At 37.9% G+C, this 27,716-nt stretch overlaps 1 protein-coding gene across 8 annotated transcripts in view; it reads right to left on the bottom strand.

Moving 5' to 3' along the window:
* usp54b (ubiquitin specific peptidase 54b) overlaps window positions 1–27,716 on the bottom strand; it is a 75,003-nt gene that overhangs the window by 11,857 nt on the left and 35,430 nt on the right. For all 8 annotated transcript variants that reach the window (XR_004340751.1, XR_004340750.1, XM_032574192.1 and 5 more), the window contains 10 exons: window positions 26,250–26,355; window positions 19,493–19,639; window positions 14,294–14,443; window positions 13,559–13,751; window positions 13,164–13,340; window positions 11,786–11,996; window positions 8,677–9,051; window positions 8,266–8,393; window positions 8,033–8,191; window positions 1,454–1,601 (listed from right to left, as the gene is read on the bottom strand). Coding sequence is in view for 6 of the 8 variants with exons in the window: in XM_032574192.1 (XP_032430083.1) it covers window positions 1,454–1,601; window positions 8,033–8,191; window positions 8,266–8,393; window positions 8,677–9,051; window positions 11,786–11,996; window positions 13,164–13,340; window positions 13,559–13,751; window positions 14,294–14,443; window positions 19,493–19,639; window positions 26,250–26,355 (1,794 nt within the window). In the remaining 2 variants the exon portion in view is untranslated. The remainder of the gene's footprint in view (window positions 1–1,453; window positions 1,602–8,032; window positions 8,192–8,265; window positions 8,394–8,676; window positions 9,052–11,785; window positions 11,997–13,163; window positions 13,341–13,558; window positions 13,752–14,293; window positions 14,444–19,492; window positions 19,640–26,249; window positions 26,356–27,716) is intronic.

The following is a 27,716-nucleotide window of genomic DNA, read 5'->3' as shown; positions in this document are numbered from 1 at the left end:
TGGGAGCTGGAATTTTTTGATATTCACTTTCGAAGTGAATGCACCATATACTACTGTACAAGAGGCTATTAGTTTGCCTTGTGAAAACCACTCTTTAGTGCAGACTGCTACTAAGTGAAGAAATCTCAGCATTTATCTATTTTCAGGCTCAGTCAGATATCAAGACTTCCCCAGTTTATGTAGAGAGCAAGAAAGAGCAAAACTTTCAGAAGATTAAAGGAAGGATAGAAGAGGTACAGCAAGTCACTTGGTTATATCCTTTACAGCCTCCAGTGTTTGTTTCAGAACGTGCCTGAATTGGAAATGTTGGCAACTTGTTACGAGATGAAGGTAACAATCTTCTACACTTTGCTGCTGTTTTAGTAATAAATGCATTTTTATCCATGCTGATCGTAAACAGATGATTCTGGGATCTGCTTCTGCTATAAACAATTAATGACAGCTCACAGAAAGAATTATTACTATATGTTAAATGTTGTTGGATAAAATAATTATTTATAAAAATATGAGAGAATCAGTGGCCTAACAAATAAGTTAACATTCACAGGAATAAGATCAGATACTGGATTAAAATGACCAAAAAAGCAGCTAAAGTCCAAAGAAAAACTTAGAAAGCCTAAAGAAATATTAATCAGGAACACTGTAAGATGTTAAAAGTATGATTTGGACTCTGGATGCAAATGATCAAAAAAGGATGGATAGCTCAGAATCTGAAAATGTCCTTCTAAATTATATTTGTGGTAATTTGGCAAAAAAAACTTTTTCCTAATTGCATGTGTTTTTTTAACTCTATGAGCAAATATAATCTCTACTTTGAATGCTTTTAATTTCATAGATGATCAACTGACATACAGTATATTTGATAACATTTTGTTCACCTCTCAGACTAACATATTGAGAAACGACCAGACTGAATTACTGAAACACATTCAGCATCTAAGATCAAGAAAACAAACCACAGCACAGGATGTTTGACTGCAGCTGCGGGACAGAAGCACAGTGACAGCCTGTGGCTTTACAGTTCAGAGAAGGACGGGTCAGCAGCGCTGAAACAGCAGAGGGAAGCTTTGGTGGCGCACACAAACAACAATGCAGAAGAAGCAGTGAAGCACAGAGACGCAGAGAGCAACACCGACTCAGTTTTCATTCTCAACGGAAAAACACAGCAAAGCAGCAAAGCTTTTACTGCATTGCAACAAATACACAAAGGGGACAAGAAGTTCCTCTGTAAAGTAACAAATGTGTGCTTGAGAACACACATTCAGACACAAAAACAGCTGGAGGCGTTTGGGTGGGGGTCACAACAACACAGGCCAGCCAGAACTAATGGAGAACACCCAACAACAAGTTGAGATACACAGAGGGTCGGTTTGAGCTGAGGAAACGGGGATTTTTATTCAGGCACCGCTGCAGACACATAAGGTGTGTGGGGGGTGAGGGACAGTTGTGGTACCTGCTAGGCCCCTGTGGATGGGCGTTTCCCGTGTCCCGTTCCATTTCCTGTTCCTGCCTGCGTTTGATTGGGCCCCCAGTGCTCCTCATGCACGCAGCTACAGCCAATCCACTATGAGCGTTAGCCTCATGCAGGGGTCTGAGCACAGCTGGGGGTGTTAACAACAGGGCGGGAGATAAAAGGGACAAAAGACAGAGAGATATAACGACAGAGTGGCAGCGAAAATGTAAAGAGAGCATAAAATTAGTGGAAGAAGGTTAGGATGAGAAAACAACGGAGACAGAGAAAAAAGTGCAGAAGAAGGAAAGTTTGTCTTTTGGAGGGCTGGGGGCCTGCATGCATTACACTGCAAAAACACCAAACCCTACCAAGGTTTTTCTGTCCTGTTTCAAGTTCAAATGTCACCTAAAACAAGGCAAAATTAACTTACAAGTAAATTTTCAGCTGGTTTTAAGTCAATATTGATTAAAAAAGGGATTAGTTCTATTAGCAGATTATTTCACTTATGACATGTCCAAAAATACTTGGAAAGATTTTGTGTTTTTGCAATGTACACTCCCCTACTGATAGCCTATTTGGACTTATCTTGAATAGAAATGTTAGCTAACATGGCATATTTCATCTAACAAGCCCACAAACATCAGTGATCAAAGACATTTAAGCTGAAACTCTTACTGAGCCTAAAGCTGTGCTGTCTGCAGACATAGCAGTAAGTGCTTATTTTGCTCTGAAACCTCTGATAAAACATTTAGCAGTTGCTCAGATTCTGGCTCATTTTAAATTAATTTAGCAGCAGTGCAGTAGTTTATTCCAAATGAAAATTTCAGTTTTGGATAAAGATGTACTACAAATCAGAGTCAATGATGAATAAAAGTTCCAAATATTTTTACTGTGGTTTGCTGAAAAGATGTCTTAAGAGTCTAAGGAAAGATAAATGTTTTATTGTTTATGTTGAATAGTATTAATATGGAGGAAAAAACATGAAATCTCCATATCTACTACTAATCTGAACATAAAAGCTAGTGGAGCAATGCTTTCAGGTGATATTAACTGCACACTTCTGCTCAAGCGTCAGCCACTAAATCCGTACAAATCAGAAGAGGAAGATGAAAGTCAAGAAAACAAAAGCCGAGGCTGTTCATGAAGCGACAAATGTCAAACAGGAGAGAAAAGCGCAACAAAAAACCCCACGGTTTCTCAGTGAGCCACTCTGAATTTAACGCCATTGTGAAAAATAAGCAACGATATAAAGTGCATGAGTTGGCAATTTGGTAATGTAGAGGTCTTTGAAATTCTATCTGTAACTTTTTATCCCCTATAAAGTATTTTAGAATATTTTTTCTCATGATACAGCAGTATTAGTGTACAGAGACTGTAATTCAAATCTGTCAAAGCAGATCCTAATGCACTGCAGCCTGAGCCAAGTCAACATGCTAACGCAACAAATGTAAGCAGGCAGTAATGTGAGTAACCAGCTTTATGATATTTTTTAATGCAGGTAATCATTTCTTAGCCATGGAGCGATTTGTGTCACAAAGTTTGAGAGACTGGTAGGAAAATAAGTGAATTTGAGTAAGGTTGAAAACTAAACCACAGAACTGAGACGGTAAAAAAAATCAAGACATATGGTTTTATGTTTGATGCATCCAAAACTTCTGTTTTAATTTTACTAGATCTCATTACATACCGACTAATCTAGATATTATAGATCTTCCTTATTAAACAGTAACTAGCCTATGTCATTTGGCACTAATAAATTAAGTGAATAAATCCCATTTGGGGATCCTCAGGGCTCCATTATGAGAACACATCTTTTCAGTATCTACATGCTCCCCTTATTTCTTACACATGTGCACTGATGACCCATTGGAATATATTTTTGAAACCTATCTAATCTTATATTTTTGAAATTAAGAGTAACCACATCAGTCTTCTTTTTTCTTCAATGGGTGTGTTTGCTCTTTGTTATTGTTCTTCTTTTATTATCCATGTTGTATTTTAATTGGGTTTTGATTTCTGTAGTTTTGATTTGTAATTGTCGGTGTGTTGCTAGCGGTCTGGGCCAAGTCGCTCCTCAAAAAGAGATTTTTAATCTCAAAGAGACATTAAATAAAGGTTAAATAAATTCTAATATTAAATCAGTCCATTCCCATATTTAATTTGCTGCCAGGTTAAAGGCTTTCCTGATAAATTAGGACATGGTTAGACTTGTGAATGCTTTTTTCAGTAGATTAGATCATTTAAATGTTGTATAAACAGATATTTATCAGGAAAATCTATAAATTACTGAAGGCTCTTGGATTAAAACCATCTTAGAGTTGAATATCTGTTCTGAACCGTCTGTATGTCTCAGGTCATCTGAGACTTTTGGACCCAGTATTCCCAGAACCAAAACTAAGGAGGAAACAACATTTAGCTTCTATGTTCCTCAGCTCTGGAGCAAACTGTCTAAATTTTGAAATGTTCAGAAAATGTCAAGGCTTAAGATACTCTAAACACAGCCTTCCCATAAAGATAAAAAATATTTAATCTTTCTCATCTTAGTTATCTACATGTTCAAACGTTTTTCCGTTTCTTTTATATATTGTTTATATTTAGTGCATTTTTTCCTGTTAAGAATTTAACTTGAATCATGCAATACAAATAAACTTTGCCTTAATGAATCCACATTTTTAAAAAATCTCAATTTTGAAATTTAAACAATAAACATTAGATTTGTTTGTAATTTGCTAACTTGCATGGAAAAAGTGAACCCAACAACAACTTAAATGCTATTAATCTGCAGCCCGTCTGTTGATTTGAGTGGTTTACTGGCCGGTGTCGTCCTATTGATGCATCGCTGCTGCAGGACTGTGGCATTTTAACATCCTTGCTTCTAAGGGAGGAATAATGGAGGCTTGATGATGGCTCTGCCGTCCCTTAAAGCATGATATTAGATTAAAGTCTGGCTCAGTTATCGATACGGATGTGTCGAACCCAAATTCTGTTACATAACTGAGCTGATAGGAATGTCATCTATTTGTTCACAACTTGTCCTTTCCATTCATTAAGGCTGCCTGTACTGTAGTGTAGTGTGTGTGAGGGCGTGTGGGTGTGTGTGTGTGTGTGTGTGTGTATAGTACCAGGTGCATAAGGCTGAACACACTGCTGCACCCACAGTAGGACAGACATGACACAAACAGGAATGTATGCTGTGAACAAACGTGAACATTAATGATGCCATAATACAAAAGAAGGTAGTTTTAGGAAAGTCCAGTGGTAAATTTTAATACGGCTCAAGGAGGCAATAATTTGAGAGCAGAACAAGTGATCAAAGTAGAGTTATGACACTGGACAGTCATAACCTTGGCTGCCCTGAATGAGATTTCTGTTGCTATTTCGATGTCAATAAGGAGTGTTATTAAACACACTGAAAACACTGGGAGAGAATATGGTGAGAGGATAATGATAATTATTTCTGATTTAGAAACTCCAATATTTCAGGCAAACAAGGAGAGATTTATCCAGGGAAATATCTAAAACTATTGTAGCTAATTTTATTTCATATTGTTTGTCTTTTACTTTCTTCCTAACCTTCCTAATGGGTATTTCTAATACGGTTTAATGGCTCTAAGAACAGGACAGAGCTAAAACAAGTAGTGGTTTTAGCTCTTTAGCAAAGAATGGTTGTGGTTTCTGGTGTAAACTATTAATATTTAAATCCTCTTTTACCCTTGAATTCTCATTTATCAAAATGACAAGCCCAAAAACGGAGCACTTTGAAAACTGTTGGTAAAAATATCAGTTTTAAGTTCACATAAAATGTGGAAACCAAGGCCATTTTTGGAAGAACTTAACCAGCAAGTCGGACCTCAAGTAAGGTGCTTTACATACTGTGGTTGTCTGATAAATCCCAAAGTTAGGCCTGTAAACTGACTTTATCACTAAAGTTTCCTTATTAAATCAAAGCTAAATATTAGTATTAGCATTAAATCAGTAGTGCAGCTTATAATTAGGGTTACAGATTTTTTATTTTAATTTTTTGTTTATATTTTTATTCGATTTCTTTTGATTAAAGAATATATATTGCTTAGACGCTAACTATTTTATTACTATATTTTATTGGTTATCTTTTATAATTTTTATGTATTAAATGTATATATCAATTTCTTTGTGCTTTTAAGCTTAATGTAGATTGTTCCCTGGAACAACATACAATTGATTTTGATTATTATGAAGGTAATTGAATCATTCTATGTAAAGCACGGACTGCAACACCAGATGTTTGAGGCGTAGTCTGAGTAACTGATTTAAAAGTAAAGTAGAAGTATCAAAATCAATAAAACAACATTAACTTACCCAGCTGTGTTTTACACTGCATTATCTTTCTGCATCAGGCTGTACATTCTTTCCACTTGGTAAATTCCTCCAAATCGATACCACCACATTTATCCTACAACTTTGTGGTCCCTGAGTTCAAAATAAATTAACAGAGTGGCTATTATTACGCTGGAATCGTTGTGTCCTCCCGGGTCACAAAGGAAATTATACCACTATGGCAATAAGTCGTTTATCATTCCTCTCTGATTTGATGGAAGTTTACCCAAGAACGTAAAATTACTGAAGCCATAAATCACACGCCTAAGCCTTGTTTTCCACTAAGGGTTGGTACACTATTTGGAAGGACAGTTAGTATTTTGTATAACTTGATTGAGAAATTGGGAATTTGAAATTAAGTGGGATTTGAAATATGAATTATAAAGACAATGTTTGAACACTTTTCTGGTCATTAAAGGTCTTGTAGCAATTTCCAAGTTGGGCGATGTGGACTTCAAGTTTTATCATGATATTTTGTGATGATAAAAAACTCTTTATTCTTTTTTTAAGTAGGTATATGGCTGTGACTGCATGGCCCAGCAATCCTGGCCCCACAAACACAAATAATGCTGCTGAATAACATATGCATTTGTAATATGATTCTTTATGACACCAGGCAAATGAAGAAATGTGATTCATATTTAAACAAAATTTCTAAGTTGTTGATACTGTCATTGAACAAACAGTAGAGAAAATACTCAAATTAACAATCCTGTCAATATTTTTGTTGAAGGTTAAACTTCATAAATTGGAATTCATTGATTTATTAATACAACAATAAATCAAAATTTTTATGATAAGAAATTCATCGTGACAAATGATAAATAAATGCTCACACCTAGTTGGATTCTTTTTGGCTACATGGAAAAAGCAAAAATACCACAAAGAGACAGGTGGAGCCCAAAAATGAGGTCAGACGAAAGTCAAACAATCACTCTGACGGCTTACCAGACAACAGGTGACCACATCTTAAAATGCATTTTCCTATCTTGATTCACTGTTTCGATTTAGGTTTGGACAATGAATAAAGCACCAGAGGAAATGAGAGATCATGTATCCTACACATCGTACTTACTGGCTATGAATATATGGGGTACTTCAGAGTGTTTTTAGGGTACCAGTAAGGTACCTTTGGGCTGATTACTAACAACATAACTGTGTGATTATTTACTTTTTTGCAGCATACAGGGTCATTACATGACAGTGTACCTATGTGGAGCCTAATGGTAATGGAGTAGACCAACCATACACTGTTATTTATAGCATATCTGCAGAGATGTCAAATTTAAGATAGATTTTTATACTTACTTCTCCTAACTTTTTTAATTTTTTTCTGAAAATATCTAACTTTTAGAACTTTTTCTCTCGGTGGCATCATATAACCTTCTGTACGGCGCATTTACAAATCAGGATAAGATGAGAGTTTGAAATCATCCATTTATGGTGAAAAAATTATTTTGCAGCTCATTGATAGCGTTTTGTGGTGACTTACTGTACTGTACTTACCGTCCTCCTATGGGGTACTTACAGAGTACTTACTTAAAGGGGACCTATTATACAAAATTCACATTTGGCATGTTTTTCTCTTTCCATTTGGATTACACCTGCTTATAAAAACAGTCCAAGTGATTAAAAAAAAAACAACAAACATCCAGCCGTTGTTCGGCAATAAGTTTAGATTTTTTGATGTCTAGAAAATCAGCCATTTCAAAAGCTTCCCGATTGTTAAGTCACAATTGATGGGTACTGCGCCATTACCTAGCAACCCAAGCAGAGCTCCAGCACATTTGGTCAGCTGGTTTTACAGCTGTGTGAGCTATACAATGGCTGCTGGAAAAGACAAGTGTTTTGTTGTTGACTTACCATCTAGAAACCACTTGCTACATTCTTGTTGGTTATATTGCTCAAAAATCTGTGGTTGTATAATTACGCATCTGTTTGGAGTCATTTTCGTGTGGGAGTGTAAATGTTGAGTTAGTGGGAGTGGCTAACAGCAGCTTATTTGGCTTTAAAGTGACAAGAGCTTCTAAAATAGCTCACTATGACAGGAACTTAAAATAGCTAAAACTGACTAGACTAAAATCCCATTATCCAATAATTATTTTGAGCAAAAAATGTTTTGTACCACCCACAGATCTATGCTAACCTGTTCAAAGAAGCATAATAGGTCACCTGTAAGTACAGAAAAGTTGAGCCATGCTCTAATAGTTGTTTCATTCGTACCCTGGTGTTGGAGCTGGTCCAGGTCCATGAACTTGCTAGGTCTGGGGTTGAACCCCTTGGCCGCCTCCCGCTCCGCCTCCTTCCGCTTCTGCTGCTCCTGCTGGCGGGCTCTCCTCGCCACCTCCTCCTGCAGCTCATCCAGCTCACTGCGTCCAGAGCCTGAGAACAGAATAACAATAAACAACTGGTCGTACCTAAAGAAGCTGCGTGTTACTGCATGTATGAGGGCGGACCTGTGTCAGAACTGCTGACCCAGCAGGGATGTGGCAGCTCCTGCATAATAGCACCGCTGCTTTTTGACTTGGGCACTGATCGCCATGAAGGTCCAGACATCAGCACCCGTTTTTGTTGCCCCACCTCCCTGTTGGGAGGCAGAAAGGGTGAATTTAGGAAGAAATGCAGGCGTAAAAGGGGAAAATGCTGATAAATGAGACAATTCAAGCAGATTAATGTGTTAGGGGTTTCATTTTTTGTTACAGAGCACCTCTTTTGGATCATTTGTTCTTGTTAATGTCACATTTATGTTTCATGCTGATAAATTGCAATTGGACAGAAAAGAAGCAAGGGAATCCACAAGAGGGAAACATGATGGACAACAGTAGCTGAGAGCCAGAGACAGTAATTGATATTTGTGCGTGTTGTACCTGTCAGGGCTGCTGCTGTTCCTCTCGCTGCTTTCGTAGCCACTCTCCATTCTCTGGATCAGACGTGGCTGGTGCTCCACCCCTCTCAGAGGTGGAGGAGCAGGAGGACCCATAGTCCGCCCACCGCTTGAAGACCTGGGCTGCCCAACCAGCCCAAACCCGACCTCCCCGGTCTCCCTCCGTTCCCCGTCCTCCAGTCCAGGTTGTGTGGCAGCTCCCACAAAGGGGAGAGGCTGCTGGGGCTCAGCGGAGAGAGACGGGCCAGGTGCAGCACTGTAGCCCAGCTGGGAGTCTCTTTGTCGGGTGAAGATGCTGTCGATGTTCAGGGCCTCTCTCCTGGGCCTCCAGGTTGGCCGGTAGCGGCTTCCAGAGGAACTAAAGCAAAAAATGTGGATGATTAGAAGTGTCCCGGTTGTTAAAAAGAACAACCGGGACAGAAATCACAAGAATTATGGACTCTGTAGAAAATGCAATGAGTTACACAGTTCGTAGGTCAAAGCATTCTCTGACAAACAAAGGAAATAATCTTGCTTATATACATTTTCTACATGCTTTGCAAAATGTACGGTGGTGCTTTTGCAACCCCAAAAAGCACCTAGAAATGTTGGTTCCTTATTTTTGTGAACAGTCCTTGTCTTAATTAGGAAATTAATTTATGTCTTTCTACATACTAGAAATTATGTCAAACTCAAGACAAATGAGGTAAAAGTAAAAAGCTATTACAGTTAAGACTTTTTTTTTTTTTTTTTACCCCTCCAGGGGGTCTTTTGTGGGCTCTAGTGTCCCTTATATGATAGTAGGCTGACAGGAAACGGGGAAGGAGAGGGGGGAAGACATGCGGCAAATGTCGTCGGGTCCGGGAGTCGAACCCGCGACGGCCGCATCGAGGACTCAAGGCCTCCAAATATGGGTTGCGCTAACCACTACGCCACCACGACACGCCCCAAGACTTTTTATATGTCAAGCTGTGTCAATGTTCTAACTTCTGGCTTATCTGGTATGTATGTATGGATGGTAGGATGGATGGATGGATGGATGGATGAAAAATATGTCAATCAAATTCCAGACTTTTCCAGGCCGAGGAAAAGTCGAGGAACTTGTGAGCATAATCTTTAAGCATTAATAAGCATTTATGCATTAATATGGTTCAAAGAATTGAGGAATTACATAAAACTTGATGAGTATGAGTGCATGTTTGAAGAGAGACTCAAAGTTCACATCTATATTCAGAATCCAAATGCTAATGCAGGCGTGGGCAGTGAGGAGGAGGTAATTAAACTGCAGAGAACAAGCAGCAGAACAGCATTTACTTCATAAAAAGAGCCATATGTTGGATATGCTGGATACTTTCACATATCATTGGACTGTAACTTACTTTGTAGCTTTATTTGTTTGCTTTATTTCTTGCTTTTCAAGACATTTTGACACAGGTCACTGTACCACCACAAAGAAATATTTGAGATATTTAATCATCGTACAACAATAAGCATACATTTGAAGGTGAAACCATCTTTACTGTCCTATGTTTAAATTAATATAATCATGTTATAATACATACCAATGCAACTTTTAAGATGAAAATGAAGTATTGCATTAAATATATTAAACTATCAAATAATTAACCAGAAAAACTGAGGAGGCAGGAAAGACTTGCTGTTGAAAAATGTGTGATTTAGTTTTGCTTTTAACTTTGAATTATCATAAAAAGTAATTGAAACAGCCATAACATATTATTTAGAAGTTCTTTGCTAATTTTTAGTACCATAATGAGTACATATAACTTATGATTTCTACTCACATCTGCAGCCTTATGAAAACAAAAGCCATCTTTCCACAAATCAAGGCTTTAGCTACAGGATGTTGTTGTTACCTTGTTGCTAACAGAAGACAGCAAATTCATTTTAAAATATTTAAGGTGAAAACAGTCAATAAATGTTACAGATAACAGAAATAAAAACTGTAATATTCAGTATGTCTGAGGCCATGGTTCATGTTTAAGTATCTCAGTGACTTGTTGGAAGAAAGTGGCTGGATATGGATTGAATATCCAAGATCTCATATTATTTTAGCAGCAGGAGGAATAATTATTGCTTTTCCATTTGAAATAAAGCCAAGTTCATAAATGTTTGTTTTTAAATGTTTGCAGAAAAGAATCAAATTATGATCAACTCAGACTGGCTCATGTTTAAAGTGCACGGCTTCACACATATGTGCTTTATTTTTAGAAAATTTCAAGTATTACTTGTTACCTAGCTACAGCAAAGGTTTAAGGTGTTATTGTAAAAAAAGCTCACTCTCTCTTCCTCAGCATAAATCACACTCCAAGCACTCTGCTGCTCTTTTAGCCCTGACAAGCACCTGAAAAAAAGTTTTTTGTTTGAATAAAATTAAGCTATTTTTATCATATTTATTTTCTGCTCTCTTGCAAAAAAAAAAGTACAATAAGATTTGATTTAGTCTTTGTAAATCTGCTTAGCTGCAGGAAGTTTTCTTTAGGTCAAAAAATGGGAGGAGAATCATAACTTTGCACCTCCTTTTTTAAAAACTTTTTTAAAAAGTTGAAATGTGACCATGCTCTACATGTTCACATTTCAGGACTGTGTCCTACAAATATGGTTGAACTGTTTTTCTGGTTAATTAGATTTAATGTAGCCGATGCGAGCGAAATTCAAGTGTACTGAACGCTGAAATTAATTTGAAAGGTGCTTCAACATGTTATAAGTTTACAACTTACATTTGTTTTCCTTTCAGTATAAATTCCAAGGATAAATGTCACATTATATGTAGAAAAGATTTTAAATGATTTACTTTGGTCTCATTCTATTGCATCACAAAAACCTTTCAATTTTAGCATCAAACTACACATTTTAATACCCGTTGTGATGGTAAAATATCTTAAATTGAAAAATGTAACACTTTTATAGTGTTTTTTATGATTGTTAGAGACATGCAAATTAAATAAAAAATATCATAATAGAGAAAATGTTGTTTCCACGCAGAGCATTTTAGTCCTAAAGCACAGAAGCAACAGGGAGGCTCTGATCCCAGAGAGACAGTAAAAAAACATGAGATTAGGCGTAAGAATTAAATCAAAATAGTCTTGCCTTACCTGGATTTGCTCTCACTGCTCGTGCTTTCATCCTCCCAGTGGGGCCCCCCAGCCCCGCCCTCGCAGCCCCCGACTCCCGAAGAAGACGAGGAGGAAAGGGGGCGAGAGGATGAGGAGGAGGAGGTGAGGGGCCTGCGTGAAGACAGGAGGAAGACTGCCGTCTCCTGCAGGGGAGGAGAGGGGTTGCAGGTTGGAGCCTCCACTGCTGACTCTGAGTGTGGGAGAAAAGGGAGAGAAGGAGGAGCAAGTAAAACCAATAAGAGTTTTGTTTATCCCACAGGGAGCAATTATGCAAGCAGCAGTGCAAATAAATGTGGGAATTTACACCAATGAGCTACACAACCTGAAGAATCTGCAGTGACGACAGAGAAGAAGAACACAATCTGACCTTTGTTTGCTCTTAACTAAATCCACAATGCAATGTGTGTTATTTCAATCTGTCAACCCAAACAGTAGCTTATTCAAATTGTCATGCACAGTCGAATGCTAAAATATTAATAGCTTTTTTTTAAAGACTTTTTTCCATTTTCTCACATTACAACCTGGAACCTTGATGTATTTTAACGAAACAACAGTGCGACTGCACCACATAGTAGTGTGATTTTTCTGCTAACATTTAGCACATTTTCATACTTCCATTTAGGTCTTAACTGCTTCTAAAAACAGCCCAAGTGCTTAAGAGAAAAAACTACCCAGCCATTTTTTGACAAAAAGTTTTTGTTTTCAGTGTCTTGAAAATGACCTGTCATGAGCTCCAACACGTTTGGTCAGTGGGCTTTACTGCTGTTACAATGGCTGCTGGCAGAGACAAGTGTTTTGTTGTTGACTCACCATCCAGAAACCACTAGGTGTATTCTTTTTGTTTGTGCAGGAGGCTCTACCAATGCTTTTCAAAGATATAAGGTTGTGTAATTGCGCATCTGTTTGCAGCCATTTTTACTTAAAAGTGTTGGAGGTTGTGGCAAGCTGCATTTTATTTGGATTTAAAGTGACAGAAGACCTGACAGAACTGAGCAGACTAAAATCTCATCATATAGGAATAATTTTGTGCAAAATAATGTAATGAACATGTTTTGTATAGACTCATCCTAACTTGTTCAAGGAAGCATAATTGGTCCCCTTGAAAAACTGAAAAACCAAAATGCATTACTTTGTGTCAGACTACCATATAAGTGAAGTACAGTAAAGTTTGTGTTTGTAAAATCACAAAATGGGAAAAAGTGGAAGATCTCCTGACTCTAGTCAATAGTGTAAGTCTTCAAATTATTGTAAGAGCAATTGATATCTATGGATGATGAGATTTTAACCCAAAAGATACAGAGTACAAATACAAAGAGATTCTGAGAGTGATAACATGCCTCTATCTTTGTAGTTTTACCTCCAGCGTCAGCACCGAGCGGTGGCGAGTCGTAGTTACAGACCACTGTGGTCTGGGATTCGCTGGAGAGCCGGCTGCCTGTGGACTGGTGCAGGGGTCGGTTGCGGGACGTGCGGTGGCTCGAGCTGTCCGTTGACGAGTCGGTGCGCGTGTCGCTGGATATCGATGGCTCCCGACCTGAAAGACAAAGGAGAGGCCACCACTTTCAGGTACTACTGCACACTGACCATCTGTTTCCAGTCAAACAAGCCCAGCCTCCAGCAGCAAACACATGCAGAGGTTAGATTATAGCACTGAAGGTCAGAGCATTTACAGCTGAATCATATCATGCAAGCAGCTGATAAAGGCGAAATAATCCCACCCGATGTGGAGCAGGGTGTTAGTCTTTGCTGTACCTGAGTCCTCACTGTCGTAACCAGCCTTGCTGCTGCAGTGCTGGAGCTCCAGCTGCGGGTTGGAGCCAGTACAAGGGTTGGGGCTCTCCTGCAGTATCACCGGCGTCCCACGGGGGTCAGCGTAGAGCAGCAGCAGGGGCTGGTAGTGGCCTTTAATACAGCGAGACACTACGTCCTTCCACTTTGGGCCGATCTGGAGATGCAGCAGAGGAGCACATGCACCAAAGGAGAGACAGACATAGATAAGGTAGGAATACATCTGTCTGCATTCAGGTAGAACTTTGTGCAAAAGAGAAAATTAGAAGGTCAAACAGAGTCTGTGCTGACGTGTGTCCTGGCAGATTTAATCATAATGTCACACTGTCATTAGCTCAATCATCTAATGTGATAAACAGTGTGAAGTGTGACTGATAAAAGAGTCAAGGACGTCTCCATTTGCACTAAAACTCTTGCTCGAATTAACACACAAAATACTAGAACAGGTGCAAAGCCTAGATTACAAAAGCTGAGACTAAAATAAATACCGAAAATAAAACTCCAACACCATTTTTTTCTCTCAGGTTCCTCAGTAAAGCAAAAAGCTGGGCCATGCAGCACTCCAACTAAGACACAGCAGAGTTTCTGTCCTTTCTGCTCTCACCGGCTCTGCTGAGGATGCAGCAGATGCCGTACCGTGCAGCCTCCTCACTCTGCACCATGAGAACACCCTCCCCAAAGAAAGACAAAAACTCTCACCTCTTTGACGTGGGCGTCGTCAAAATACATCCACTTGCGTATCTTGGTCTGGAAGAAGAAGGTGGAGTAGTGCTTGCCGTAGTAGCACACCATGCCCACCAAGTAGAGCTCCGCCTGGCGAGCCCTTTCCTCTGTCACACGGTAGAACAACTACGGAGAGAGATAGAGGAAGAGGAGGAGCAGGAGGGAGCAGACAGGCAGGGAGGGGGGACATCAGGAGAGAGGTGTGCCGTAGGCAGGAGGGGTGGCAGTGATGGGGGACAGGAGTTAATATGAAAACAAGGACATTTTGCTCACCTAATAGATGGACTGAATGTGAGAAGTTTCTTGCAAACTGTACGAAAACTGAACCGTGCAACACGACGCAAGCTGCAGTTTTTAAAGCAGAATGCATGCACATAACTGGAACATGACCTTCTGAAGTTGTTTTTTTTCTCTTCCACTCACAAATATACACTACATTGTGCTGCACGCTTTGGGTGCATTCACACCTCTCCTGTTTAGTCCGCTTTAACTGAAGTCTAGTTCGTTTGTCTAGAAAGTCTGGTTTGTTTAGGGAAGTGTGAATGCGCAATCAAACTCTGATGCAGACCAAAAAAGTGAACTGTGTCGATCTCGGGTCGGTTGAAGTGAACACTGGCACGGTTTGAATGTGTAATGTGGTGCAAGCGACCAGAGACCGCTACAAAAGCAGGAAATGAACTACAGCACACAGCATTCTGGGTAAATATAACCAAAACAAACGTGAGTGTCTAAGGCTAATGCTCGTGGTATGTTGACAAAGACAAAAGAGAAAATCCTACAACTTCTAAAATCTGACGCTACTCTATTTTTGTTTGTAAAGATGTGAAGTTGCGCTCATGTCTTCTGGAGTTTTCATGTCATTTCCTTCAGTCGCTCTTGGTGCCACGGCGAGGGAGGAACAGGTTTGGATTGTTTGACAGAGCAGTGTGAAAGCAAACCACACGAGCTGAAAATGTAGCAAACGTTGCAATTTAGTTTACCGGGCCTGACAGTCTGGCAGAATATCAGGTGCTAAAACACCCTCTCACGTTAAATCAAGGTGCAATGGTTAAGAGCAGCAGTCTGTTCTCCACAAACAGGCACAGTCTACCGTTGGTATACAGATAAACATTTCAAAATTGGGAGTAGGAATCGGATATCATTGCATCTATCATTCTCTAAGAATTTTAGGATCTTTGGCCATTTTATCTGCATCAGTAAGCTGCATCTACTGCAGTGAGACTCCATCCAAAAGGTTGAAAATCTTATTAGCATGCAAAGTGTACTTTAGAGTACTTGTGATTGCTATATTTATTTGCACTTTCCTTTATACCTCTGGGTATGAACTAGTTTTAGATCTATGAGGTAATTCCCTCCTTTAAATCTGAAGAGGGTTAGCCCAGAGCCTATTTGACTGCATCAGTCAGCATTTACCATCCTCTTGAAAGATGACTGGTCAGCATTTGTGAATGGGTGAATGGTTCATTTGATTTTTTTTTTTGTATGGTACTTTCATATTTAAACACAAACTCTCTGGTACAACGGCATATTATGGCCGCTGCAGACAGAAAAAAATGAGTACATTTATATCCAAAAAAACTTTGAGATTACTCTGTGAAAGTTTCTAGAAAAAAATGGAAATTTCTGACTTTCAAAAAATTATAATTTTTTTGAAATTTTCTGATTTTTTTCTAGAAAATTGATGAGATTAATCTCAAGAGTTATTTTGGCAAATCTACAATGGCCCTGATGCCGTCGTACTTTGTTGCTCTGATAAAGGCCTCAAGCTGAAACCCGTCCACCTCCAGTTCCATTGACTTCACAAACGTCTGGTTAGTAGCTTTAATGGTACTTTTATATAGCCTGAATACACAGGCTGCAAGCTTCGGTTCTGCAACTCATTAGTGCTTGAAAGGTCAAAAAATAATTTTCACAGTGCAAATCAATCTTTTTCCTAGCAAACCCTGGAGAAGTCACTTTGCAAGAACAGAGTGGGGCTAAGACTTTACCAGCTGCACACAGAATGCTTTCTTCTTTTTTTTGCTAGATGACTCATAGTAATAATGGATAATCAAAAATCTATTTAATATGGTAGACTATTTGTTTCAGATGCAAAATGATCCAATCTAAAGAATAAAAGAGCATAGAAGTGTTTTTGGGAAACAGGTGCAGAAGACAAGCAGACTGAAAGTAGAAGCTGTGGCGGGAGGAGATGGGGAAACGAGAGGCAGATGGATTCCCTTTTAACTGCTAAACATAAGAGAGAAATTCAATAGATGATTCCTCAGATTTGTGCCCAACTGCTAGGTTTCATCCTGCAACCGCAGGATGAAAACGAGGGAAGGGAGAAGAGACAGAATATGAAGGAGGAGGAAAAAACTTGACTCACTAAAAGATATATTCATGTTGACTAATCCATTATTCATACATATCATTTCAGAATGCTGCTGGAGACGTTGCAGCCGCATTAAAATGCATCAACATTACTCAGGTATGACACGGAGTATCAGAGGTCAAACATGCGAGGCGAGTGGGTGTTTGAGAGCGGAGTAAAAACCCAAAGGAAAAAAAAGATGTTTGCAAATCCAGCGTTTTTCTGTATGTTTCTTCATTCGCCGGCTTTCCAGTTGGTTTAAAGAGACTGACCCTGCACATTCAGGACTTAGAATCTGTGTATTTATTTATCAATGTACGTGTTTTATGCACTGCAAAAACACAAAATCTTACCAAGTATTTTTAGTCTTGTTTCTAGGGCAAATATCTTACTACACTTGAAATAAGACAAACTTACAAGTAACTTTTCAGCACAACAGCTTGTTTTAAGTCTGTAACTCCCTACTGATGAAAAAGTACTAGCTATAAGTGAAACAACCTGCCAGTTGAACAAGACATTTTGTTCAAAAACAGTCACACAGTGTAAAAAGCGTTGTCTCCTATTGCCACACACTGCCAGTCAGCTGCCTGAGAGAAGAGTACAGCACCTTTATCCAGTCTATACAATAATTTGGCTGTTTGTTATTGATTATATCAGCATCAGTGGGGATAATTGTTGTTTTTTATTTAAAATAAAAGCAATTAAATCATACTGCATGTTTTTCTTTTACATTGGTGTGCAAATACCATGGTATTGTGAAAGCGTGATATTTTTACTCAAGGTAAAAATATGTTTTTGCAAGATACAGTGAGAATCTTGAACACCAGCTGCAGCATGATGTTTACATTTCCTTGTATTTGTTTATATTTGTAGGTAATGATCATTCAATTGCCTATTAGCTTAGTAGAGTTTATAAACCAGAACAACCAATCAGCCTCAGACTGAAAGACAGTACAAAAGAAGAAGATATATTAATTTCAAATAAACATAACCTTTAAAGATTTAAGGACTAAAGCTGCGTTTTGTTTTCTCAAATGTTTGTGCTGCTCGCATTTACTATAAGCAGAAAAACTAATTTGTTTTTCTTATTCTAAGGTTTAACTAATCTAGCTTCAGAATGAAAAACTATAATTATTTATAAACCTTATGTTACCGGCTTAAAACTCGACTCTTTCTAAAGTCTTTTGTGTTTTGCAGTAAATCCCACCAAGTGTTCATTTTTGCTGCCATATGTGACATTAATTTCATTGCCATCCAGTATTTATTTATTTTTTTTATCAATCTTTTGCCTTTTTATCAACGAGATAAAGTTCTTGCTTACTATATCAGAAAGTGAAATCCATTTCAGGGAAGAACAGAAATATACTTAAATCTCTACAGTTTGGTTCTCTCACAACTTATATCATAACTTTAAAAGGACATTTATCATAATTTTAAAGCCTTTCCTTTTCAGTTTTGTTTAGTATTATAGTTTATGGTAGTTATATTAAATTATTAGACAGAAATAGAGAAATATAAACACAGATAAAACTTAAAGAATGATGATTTGGATCAACGAACTTGTGCATCAACACAAAACCCAATGCTAACTCAAGAAAAAAAACCAAAGTCTGCAGCCTGGATACTTTCATGCATACATGAAGCTTGGAGAGCTAACCAACCAGTAAACTATGTTGAGATTTAAAAGTATAAACGGCCCAGTCTGCTTATATTTCACCACAAAAGTGAACAAATATCATCAGAAATGACAGCATTCAGTTTCTCTCATGAGGGTTTAGCTGCTTTCCGCAATAACCTAAAATATTATTCTGAGAGCAACAGCTGTTTCGCCACTGAAATACTACAAGAAAAAACATCTGGAGCTAGTTTTGCAAATTTTTTTACCCTAAAAAAGTACCTAAAGCTAATGCAACATGTGTTGTATGAAAGATAGGAAAATATTTTGTTAGACAAAAAAGTTGCTACTGCTAATGATTGATAAAGAAAATAATTTTCCTAAACTTTATGCTCACAAACATATGAGAAAAAAACATGTAAGAGAAAATAATACAAGAATAAAGTCATAATAGCACGACTTTATTCTCGTATTATTGATCTTGTATTATTTCAACTTTATTATCATACGGCTTTATTCTTTTAAAATATTATGACTTTTTTTGTAATACAATTTCATTATCGTAACATATGGCTTTTCTTATTGTCATAACGTTCGTTGTTATGACTTTTGTCTAACTACTCCATCGTACTTTTGTTTCAGAAGTATGTTTTAAAACTATGCTGCTTTGCAAGACTGGAAAAAGGACAATCTATTTATTTCATGTCAGTTTTTCAGATTTCTGACCCTGAAATATGACGATGCATGTACTTTAACCCCAAAAAAATGTTTTATTAATTTCATTCAGAGGCCAAAATTCATCTCCAGAAAGGGTCATCAATTACACCAATGCAAAGATCTCCCTAAGCTGCAATCAACGTGTTTATGAATATAAATTTAAAAAACGCTAAAAGTGAAATGGTGCATGTTCTGGAAAAAACATCCAGAATCTTTACGCAGAAAGCTGTTTGCAGATCGTAAAGCAGCTAAAACTTAGATGGTTCATTTCTACTGCAGTCAAACACAAACACAGCCTTAAACCTACAACTACAGACATTAGTGTATCTGCCTCACATTCACAAATTGCTGTTTTTTTGCATTTCTATTGGAGTATTATACACATGTATCTATCATCTTGCATGCATTTGCTTATGTGGCCAGATGGGCATTATGTTAAAAGTTAATGGAGAGAACAAAACGTGTGCAACGTGCCGTGTGAGCCTCTTACATCTCCCAGACGCAGGCAGGTTCCCAGGCTGTGGATGACGTCCTCTGCTAGGTCAGAGTGGTCCGAGTCCCACACCAGCCCGATGGACACGATCTCTGGTGAGTTCATCAGAACCCGGCGGATACGCAGCACCTCCCCACAGTTACTCTGCGACGAAGAGAGAAAGGATTTATTTATCATGGTGAAAAAGAAGGCTTCTACTATTTGTAGATACAGAAGCATTGAAAAAAACTTTACTATCAAAAAAGAAATAAAGGTTGAAACTCATCGTGTCTGTAGATACAGACTGATATATTTGGAGAATCTGTTAATCAAAGACAAAAATGTAAGTTTTTTTTGTAGAGTATAAATATTACATGAGACCAATAAAACATGATTTTTAGCAAAACTACCATACACTGTCTGGCCAAATAAAAGTCACCACCTGCATTTGACCAAGCAGATCCCCCACTGTATGGACGATTATCTTTTAGCTGCAACCGCTGCAATGAGTAGCTATTAATTTCTTAGACAACCATGTTGAAAGACACATCCTAGAAGTCTAGAACAGTCAAATCACCGGCATCAAGCAAAAAAAATATAAGTTGATTAAAGAAAAAACTGAAATTGGATAGAGAACTGTCCAGTGCATTATTAAAATCTGGAAGGATACCGTGGAACAAATATGGTCGGGAAAAAAACCCTGGATGAGCGGCGATCACTTAAAATGTTTTGTTAAACAGAAGGTCATGTGAACTGATGAGTCCAGATTAACTCTGTTTCAGATCAAGTGACCCATCATGCCTGGTGTCTCATGGAGAACCCTGTGTGGGCAGCATTGTGTGGGCTGGGGTTTAGAAGATATGAGCTTCATTTGTTTAACCAGAACCAAACATGGAGACGCAGCTTCCAGTTTCTACGCTCCACTAGAAACTGATCGGGAAAAGCTGTCGAAACGGTGAGTTCCTTTAAATCAAGACTAAACAGAGTTAGATTGGAACATTGATCAAGATATTTATATTTGCTTGATAAATTTGACAAAATGTAATGTGTATTGCTTGTTTAATAATTGGTGATGTTTTAACAATTTAAAGCACTTTGAACTTCCTTGTTGCTAAAATGTGATACACACTTAAACTTAACTAATTCAAGTACTGAAAAAAATTACTTTTTATTATATTTTTATTTATACAGATGTGCCTTGAGACCAATTTGAAGGAAAACAATGACTGACGTTACTTCAAAGAAGTTGATTTTCTGTGTTTAAATAATAGCTTTTAATACTTTTTAGATTTGTTATCTAATTTTGTTTTAGATTTCTTACCACCAAATCAGATCTTCCAAATTACTTTTTTATTTAGGCGTATTTAACAGAAGTACGCATAGGGATGCACACAGGAAATAAGTAAACAGTAAGAGAAAGGGGAGTGGAGACGAAGGCAAGAGAAAAGAGATAATGAACGGATTGTAAGAGAGAACGACAGAGGGGTAAAAAAAAGTGCTGCGCTGAGTTGTATTTGTCCCTCGGGCCTTCTGTTGAGTTCAGAACCGTGTGTTCTGAATCCTTCCTTTGAGTCATGACCCACCGCAGAGCTGGTACAAACACACACACCCTGAAATAAAAGCCTGCACACACACACAAGCACGCACACGGGGCAGGGAAAGCGGACTCGGAAACAGCCTGAGAACTCCCCGGCGTCCAGATCCTCTGCCAAACGCAGCACACACACACACATTAAGCACAGTCCCGCTCAGGACGCTCCCTCTGTGGGCAGAGAGCCGTCCTGCACTGGCACCAGAGATGGCAGGAAGGTATTTTGCCAGGGTCTGCTTTTCACTTCCCAGAGTGAGACACGAACACAGGCCGGAGGGCGGCAGCCGAGCGGCACAGCGCCAGGACAGCGGCTATCTGTATGTCCAGGATGCAAGGTCGGCACACAGCCTCACTCTTCTGTCGGTCGGGCTGGGTGATATGACCTACAAATAAAATTTCTGACTTTTTCACACCAGATCTGATTTTAGTTGATTATCCTCTCTTTTTCTCTCTTTTTGAAAAGTATTTTCAAAAAGTGGCTTTCACTTCAGTTATCTTGTCTGTGAGTTGAATGATGGAGTATTGCGTATTACAAGAATGTAGTCATATTAGCAGAACAAAGACAGTATTCTACCAGAAAAAAAAGTTACTTTAACCCTATATTAAGACCTAAGTTTCAAATGTCCACCTGTATATTTTTGCTTATTTTAATTTTAAATATCTTGTGAGTAAATACATTTGCCCATTTATCTATAACCACTATAACTTTCAATATATTGCAAGTCATTTTTGTAATTTACCGTCTATTAAAAGACCACCCCTCAGATTAATTTCACTCCCTGCTACAGAGGGAGTGAAATTACCGTAATAACTCAATATTGGCTGGAAAGCGCAACATCTCCCCTTTCAGAAATCGTTGGAATTATTCAGATAGAGCAAAGTGTCGCAGAATTACGGTACTGCAAATTTGGCTGGACCGTCGCCGCTACATTCGGTCTGGAGGGGTTAATCAGAAAAAGGCTTGATAGTTACCCAGATCTAACGTTACCACCTCAGCCGTTTGCACAAACATTTCAAAGTCATGCTACTAATAATAAACTGATGTGAAGTGAAGAATTTCCTCATCTGTAAAACCAATACCATAGTACAACATCAAGAGATGCTTTAATTTTTTGTCATTTTTTGTGTAGGAGTTCTCTTGAAACTACTACTTCATTCTCCTAATATTTCGACTTTATACTCGTAATATTTTGACTTCTCATACGAATTTTAATTATTTAAAATACTTCTTTGCAGAGATGACCTGAATTCAAGGTCCAAATAAATAGAAGCGGTAAAACAAGATGGCTGCCCTGGATGCACTGACATCACTCTCAACTATGGAAACCCAATGACTGCTTTTTTGGGGGGGAAAAATACAGATTTACCAAAAATGACAACTTCAAATACCAAAAACTCGATTAAGAGATAAAATTCAGTGTTTTCCAGATTAAAATTTGCAAGAACAGTCACCCAGCAGAATTCTGTGTTTTTGAGTTAAAAAATGCTAAAAGTTGGCTGAATATCTGAAAATATCAGTAGGTAATTATGTGTTATCAGAAGACATTATTTACAATACTTAAACACCAACTATAGTCTCAAAAAGATGCAAACATATAAAATAAATAAAAATACATTTGAAATATACATTTCATCCTAATTAAAGTGTCCAAAATTTTCTGATCATCTCTGCATGACTTGTCACTTTATTCACTGAAGTTGTTAGCATATAGAGACAGGAAGTGGTTACAGAGTTCTGACCTCTTTCTCCGTATGTGTTCATATACTGACACCATTGTGCTCCCAACCATTTCACCAGAGACTAACTCGTCTTTTCTATCTGTTACTGGTGTATATAAAAAAAAATTGAATGAACAAACACTAAGCCTGGTGGGTGGCAAGTAAAGCCTGGTGGCCCGCCAGGCTTATAATACACTTGGGGAAACCATGAAACTTATTCATCCAGTGACTGTACAGACAGATTTGTGGTGCTTTATATTAATCAGTGCACACAAAAAACTAACAGCAACAAAAAAAGAGTTGCTCTTGCAGACCTTTCGATAAACAGAATTTTCCAGACGACGGCGGGTTACATAACAGGGCTGTTTGTCAAATGATACCGTAGCTTTCCAGAATGCTGATTGTTGCATCCTTCAAAGGGAATAGAGACGCCGTGGTTCCTGACAACCCAAAAAGCTCCATAAAATAAGACAATCTCACTTTTATCAGTCTGCTGACAGCCACGCAGACTGCTGACGTAGGTCTGAAGCCAACATAAAAAAAAACAACAACCACATCCTGTGTGGGTTTTCACAGGTTCAGGTGACAGATCCAGCTTGGATGAATTTTTAAATCTTATTTTTGCTTACACCTGTTTTCCTCCCTTTCAGTCATGGCTCCGAATCTCGGAGAAATAAGAAGGAGAACTGCTCTTTCCCGTGTCCTGCTGATGAGACATGGTGCAAGTACACCAGCTATTTAGGTAGATTATGGACCTTTTCTCACAAAGGCAGCTTGCAGACACCATTATCATGCAGGGCACAGACCGCCACGGCTTCTCATTTCACACATAATAGTTGGCTGCAAATTGCCGTTACGTTTGCGATGCCGACTGAGCATGTGCAACGCTCAGAGGTCAAACACAATTAGGAACAGTTTTAGAGACACTTATTTGCTCTGATGATAACTTCACCGCTTTCTCACTCGGAGTTTAAAAACCATCTCCTGAATAAACTCACCGAAGGATTAGTGTTCTTAGGCAGACGTTTACCCATAAAATAAAGATGTAGCTTAATAAATTAGTATATAACTGAAAAATAATAGATTTTAGTGAGTCAAGAAGTGAAAAAAGGGCTTATTTCTGATTTTGGCCTACAGCTACTGAAAATTTTAAATTTAATTTCTCAAGGATGAATATTGCAACACAGTAATACAAAATATTATTGTGTTGATGCAGAAATTGGAGTGAGTGTCCACATGAGGCGTTAGCGTGGCTGTTCTATCCAACATATCAATGGAAAGTTGAGTTGAAAAAGAAACTATGGCGAGAAAAACCACAGCTTTGATGGGCTTGTGAAGCAAAGCCCATTCAATAATTTGTGGGAGATTCACAAGGTGTGTACTGCACCTGGAGTCTGTGCATCAACAGGCATCACACACATATGCACTCCGAGTTCAGAACATGCGATGTTCAGAGAAGCAGCAAAAACCTCAAAAGCTCAATACCAGACTCGCCAGGCCTCAGTTACCACATAAAACATGACGAAAGTTAAAAAAGTTGCACCTGAATAACCAAAACCTCTAGAACAATGTAGAAATGAGAGAAAAATAGAGATGTCCGATCATAATGAAGAGAAAGAAACCAACATATCTACAGAAACACCTCATACCAGCTATGAAGCACAGTGACGGAGATGCAATGATTTGGGCTTGTCTCCCCGCAGTAATTGAGCAGAACATGAACTCTTCTCTGTACAAAGTATTCTAGAAAAATCTGAGACCATCTCTGTCAGACAAATAAAGCTTGAAATGCAATTGGAAATTATTATTTTAAAGACAAATTTCTTTCTTAAGATGACTTAAGAAACTAATGAAGTAAGTTTGCATTTCATCTGGAAATCAAGATCTCAGAGTCTGCAGGAAGAGCGGAGAGATATAAAATCCACGTTGCTTCAAGTCCACTGATGGTCATTTGTTGGTGTTGGTCCATTGTGTTCTATCCTAATTGAACAACTAATTTTTCTCCCCTTAAACTGATCTCCAACTCAACACCTAAACATGATCTCTTACTGTGAGAAAACTGATAACTATGGATTAGTGTGAAGAGTACCTCCAGTGATAGAATTTAATGGAGAAAATGAAAAGAAAATGCAAATGAAGTGCATGTTATGTAACACACAGCCGTCAAGAGAGAAGAGGAAAACAAAGAAATTATTAAACTAATTATGAAAACTCATTATCTTTTTTAATTTGCCCATTAGATTAATTCGTCCATGCACTAATTTTATCTAATAAACGTTAATAGTGAGCATTTAAAGGGACAAAGGCATATTTGTATGGCAATGTTTTACACCGTATGCCTGCTAATGTATTTAGTCTGGTTATACTTCCTTATAAAAGCAAGCTATCATATAATAAGAAAAACTAATGACAACCTATTTTACGCAAAATTATCAGAACATGTCGATAATCCTATAATCCCTCAAATGAATTTTCAAATGTGCAAAAACACACACCAGATTCAACATTATTTAACATAAATATGTAAAAAACTAAGTTGCATCTATTGTAAATGAACCGCAACACATCTGGAACAACGTAATTGTTCAGATAAAACCAAAGACGAGACGTTGGCCTTAATGGACAGTATGGAAAGAACAACATCAACACAAACAAGTCAAACCACCCAGAAAGCACGGTGGAGGAGGTGTGCAGTTCAGTATATATTGATCACTTAAGGTAAATAAAAATGCTAACACACAAAAAGATATGTTGTGCAAACAACTATTATAAGAAATGAAAAATACCTCAATTACAAATAACAGTTTTGCATCAAGTGACCAGAAATGACTCTCTTCAAGTTGAAGCACTTAGATTTTAAGAGGCACTTCAGCTTTATTAATACTGTCTGGCTTTAACATTCAAGATCCACACCTTTACTGATCTCACCGCTGCAGTTATAAAACCTCTGTTTGCTTTCAGAAAGCTTTAAAAGGAAATGATTCTGGCTTTAAAAACTTCTGATTCGTGACACACAAAGCACTGATCTGAGGTGTGCAGCCATTCCTGCTCAGAGTACAGCTCTGATTACCAAAAGTAAACACTTCATTTCCAGATACACATTTTTAAATGCCGTGTTTATCATTGCTAAGCCACCTGTGTAAATAAAAAGTCCTCACAAGTAATCTTAGGCCATTTCCACACAGGATTCTCCATGTACCTGATGACTGCCAGATGTTGGGCTAATTAATATTGTCTAATTATAGTAATACGGTGGCATATTGATTAGAAGTTAATTCATTTTGTTTTAAAAATGTTACTTTTTTAATGATAAGCGTAAGTGGGAAGGCCAAAACAGATGTTATGTTAATGTGTGATAAAAATATTTACTAAACTCATCCATTTCAAAGTTAAAGTTCACGGTTTCTCTTCTCACTGAAGTTTACATAATATCCTAGTGTATGTGTAAAGTGTTTATGGTCTCACAGGGCAGTTGCGGAGGTCTCCCATGTTGCTAGCGTTGCGAAGCAGCTCTCCAAACATGTCCGGTGTTGGTTTCTCTCTGCACTCCAGCATCCTCACCGCCTGGTTACTGCAGCATTTGACACACGGGAGAGAAAAGGAAAAAGGAAACGATCACACACTTTGCTGCTGAAAACTTAAAACCAACGTTGTTGAACCTATAAGTGAAATTTAATATTTCCGCTTTTGTTTATTTTCAACAACATTACTTGCAAGTTAGTTTTCTCTTATTTCAAGTGTGCTGAGATATTTGGATTAGAAACAACATCAAAAATACTTGGTAAGATTTTGTGTTTTTGCAGAGAAAATAACAAAAATACATTCCAAGAGAATAAATAAATAAATTCTTAGATAAAGACCAGAATCTTAAAATCTTTTACATTTTCATTTTAATCAGCCCTGATTGGTAACCAAAAGTCGAGAATTCCAATTTTGGATCTTCTGGTCAGTGAACGCACCACACTGATAACAATACTCTTTGCTGTGCGGGCGCTAATAAGGAAGGGAGATTTATCAGAGAGATGTAAGATGTTTAAAGGGAAAACAGCTTTTCTACAAAATGTCAGCAGTTCATTTAGGCAAGACTTTCAGCGGATAACAGGAAGATAGCACTAAAACTAGTGATTTTCAGTTTCCACATCTAAAGTTTGACCTTGTATAAAATCTACCTTTAATTCAAAGTGATTTTTTAAAATACTTCAACTGAGAAGAGTTAACAGAACTTAAACATGAGAAATCTGACAGTTTGTATCTGTTTTCAAGTCCTCTGATTATAAACTCATACATACATAATTTATTTCTGTGAATGTGAAGCTACAGGTTTGACTCAGGTTTCACCAACTCAAATATAACACCTTTTTAAGACCATTATGAATTAAATTTAAGATCTGTATTACGACAGAAATTTACAAAAGGAAATTTAATATTTTGTGTAGCAGTAGTGCTAAGTGTTTTTTCCCCACAGAATGAATTTAGTCGGGGCTGGCAACAGAAGTAAGACAGTGGCAAAGATGATATACGCAAAAAGCTAGCTAGCTAGCAAGTTAGCAGCTAGTTAGTGGTAGCCTCAACCGGTTTGAGTCACCGAACATAAAGTCGTCTGAGTGTAACACAAACGTGAGACTTTTCTGTCAGACAAACAAGAAAAATAAATTACAGAGAATATTTGAGATTAAATAGTCCTGCCACTAAATAATGTAAGACCTGCAATTAATGTATTTAATGTAATTAATTTAAGGCTTTTTAAAACTGCCCTACAGGCTCTAGTCCACATCTCAGAGCTTTGTAAGTATCATAATAATAATACAAATTTAAAAACCATCTTAATCTCTCCTTCCTTCCTCATCCCTTCCACTGCTGAATTAAACCTTGTGACTGCTCTCTTTTAGGGGAAGCAGGAAAATGCAACGCCACAGCCAAGAAGACGTTCTT

Source organism: Xiphophorus hellerii, chromosome 10, assembly GCF_003331165.1.
Source record: "Xiphophorus hellerii strain 12219 chromosome 10, Xiphophorus_hellerii-4.1, whole genome shotgun sequence".
Lineage (NCBI taxonomy): Eukaryota > Metazoa > Chordata > Actinopteri > Cyprinodontiformes > Poeciliidae > Xiphophorus > Xiphophorus hellerii.
Note: the sequence above shows the minus strand (reverse complement) of the source record. Positions and strands in the feature narration are given on the sequence as shown.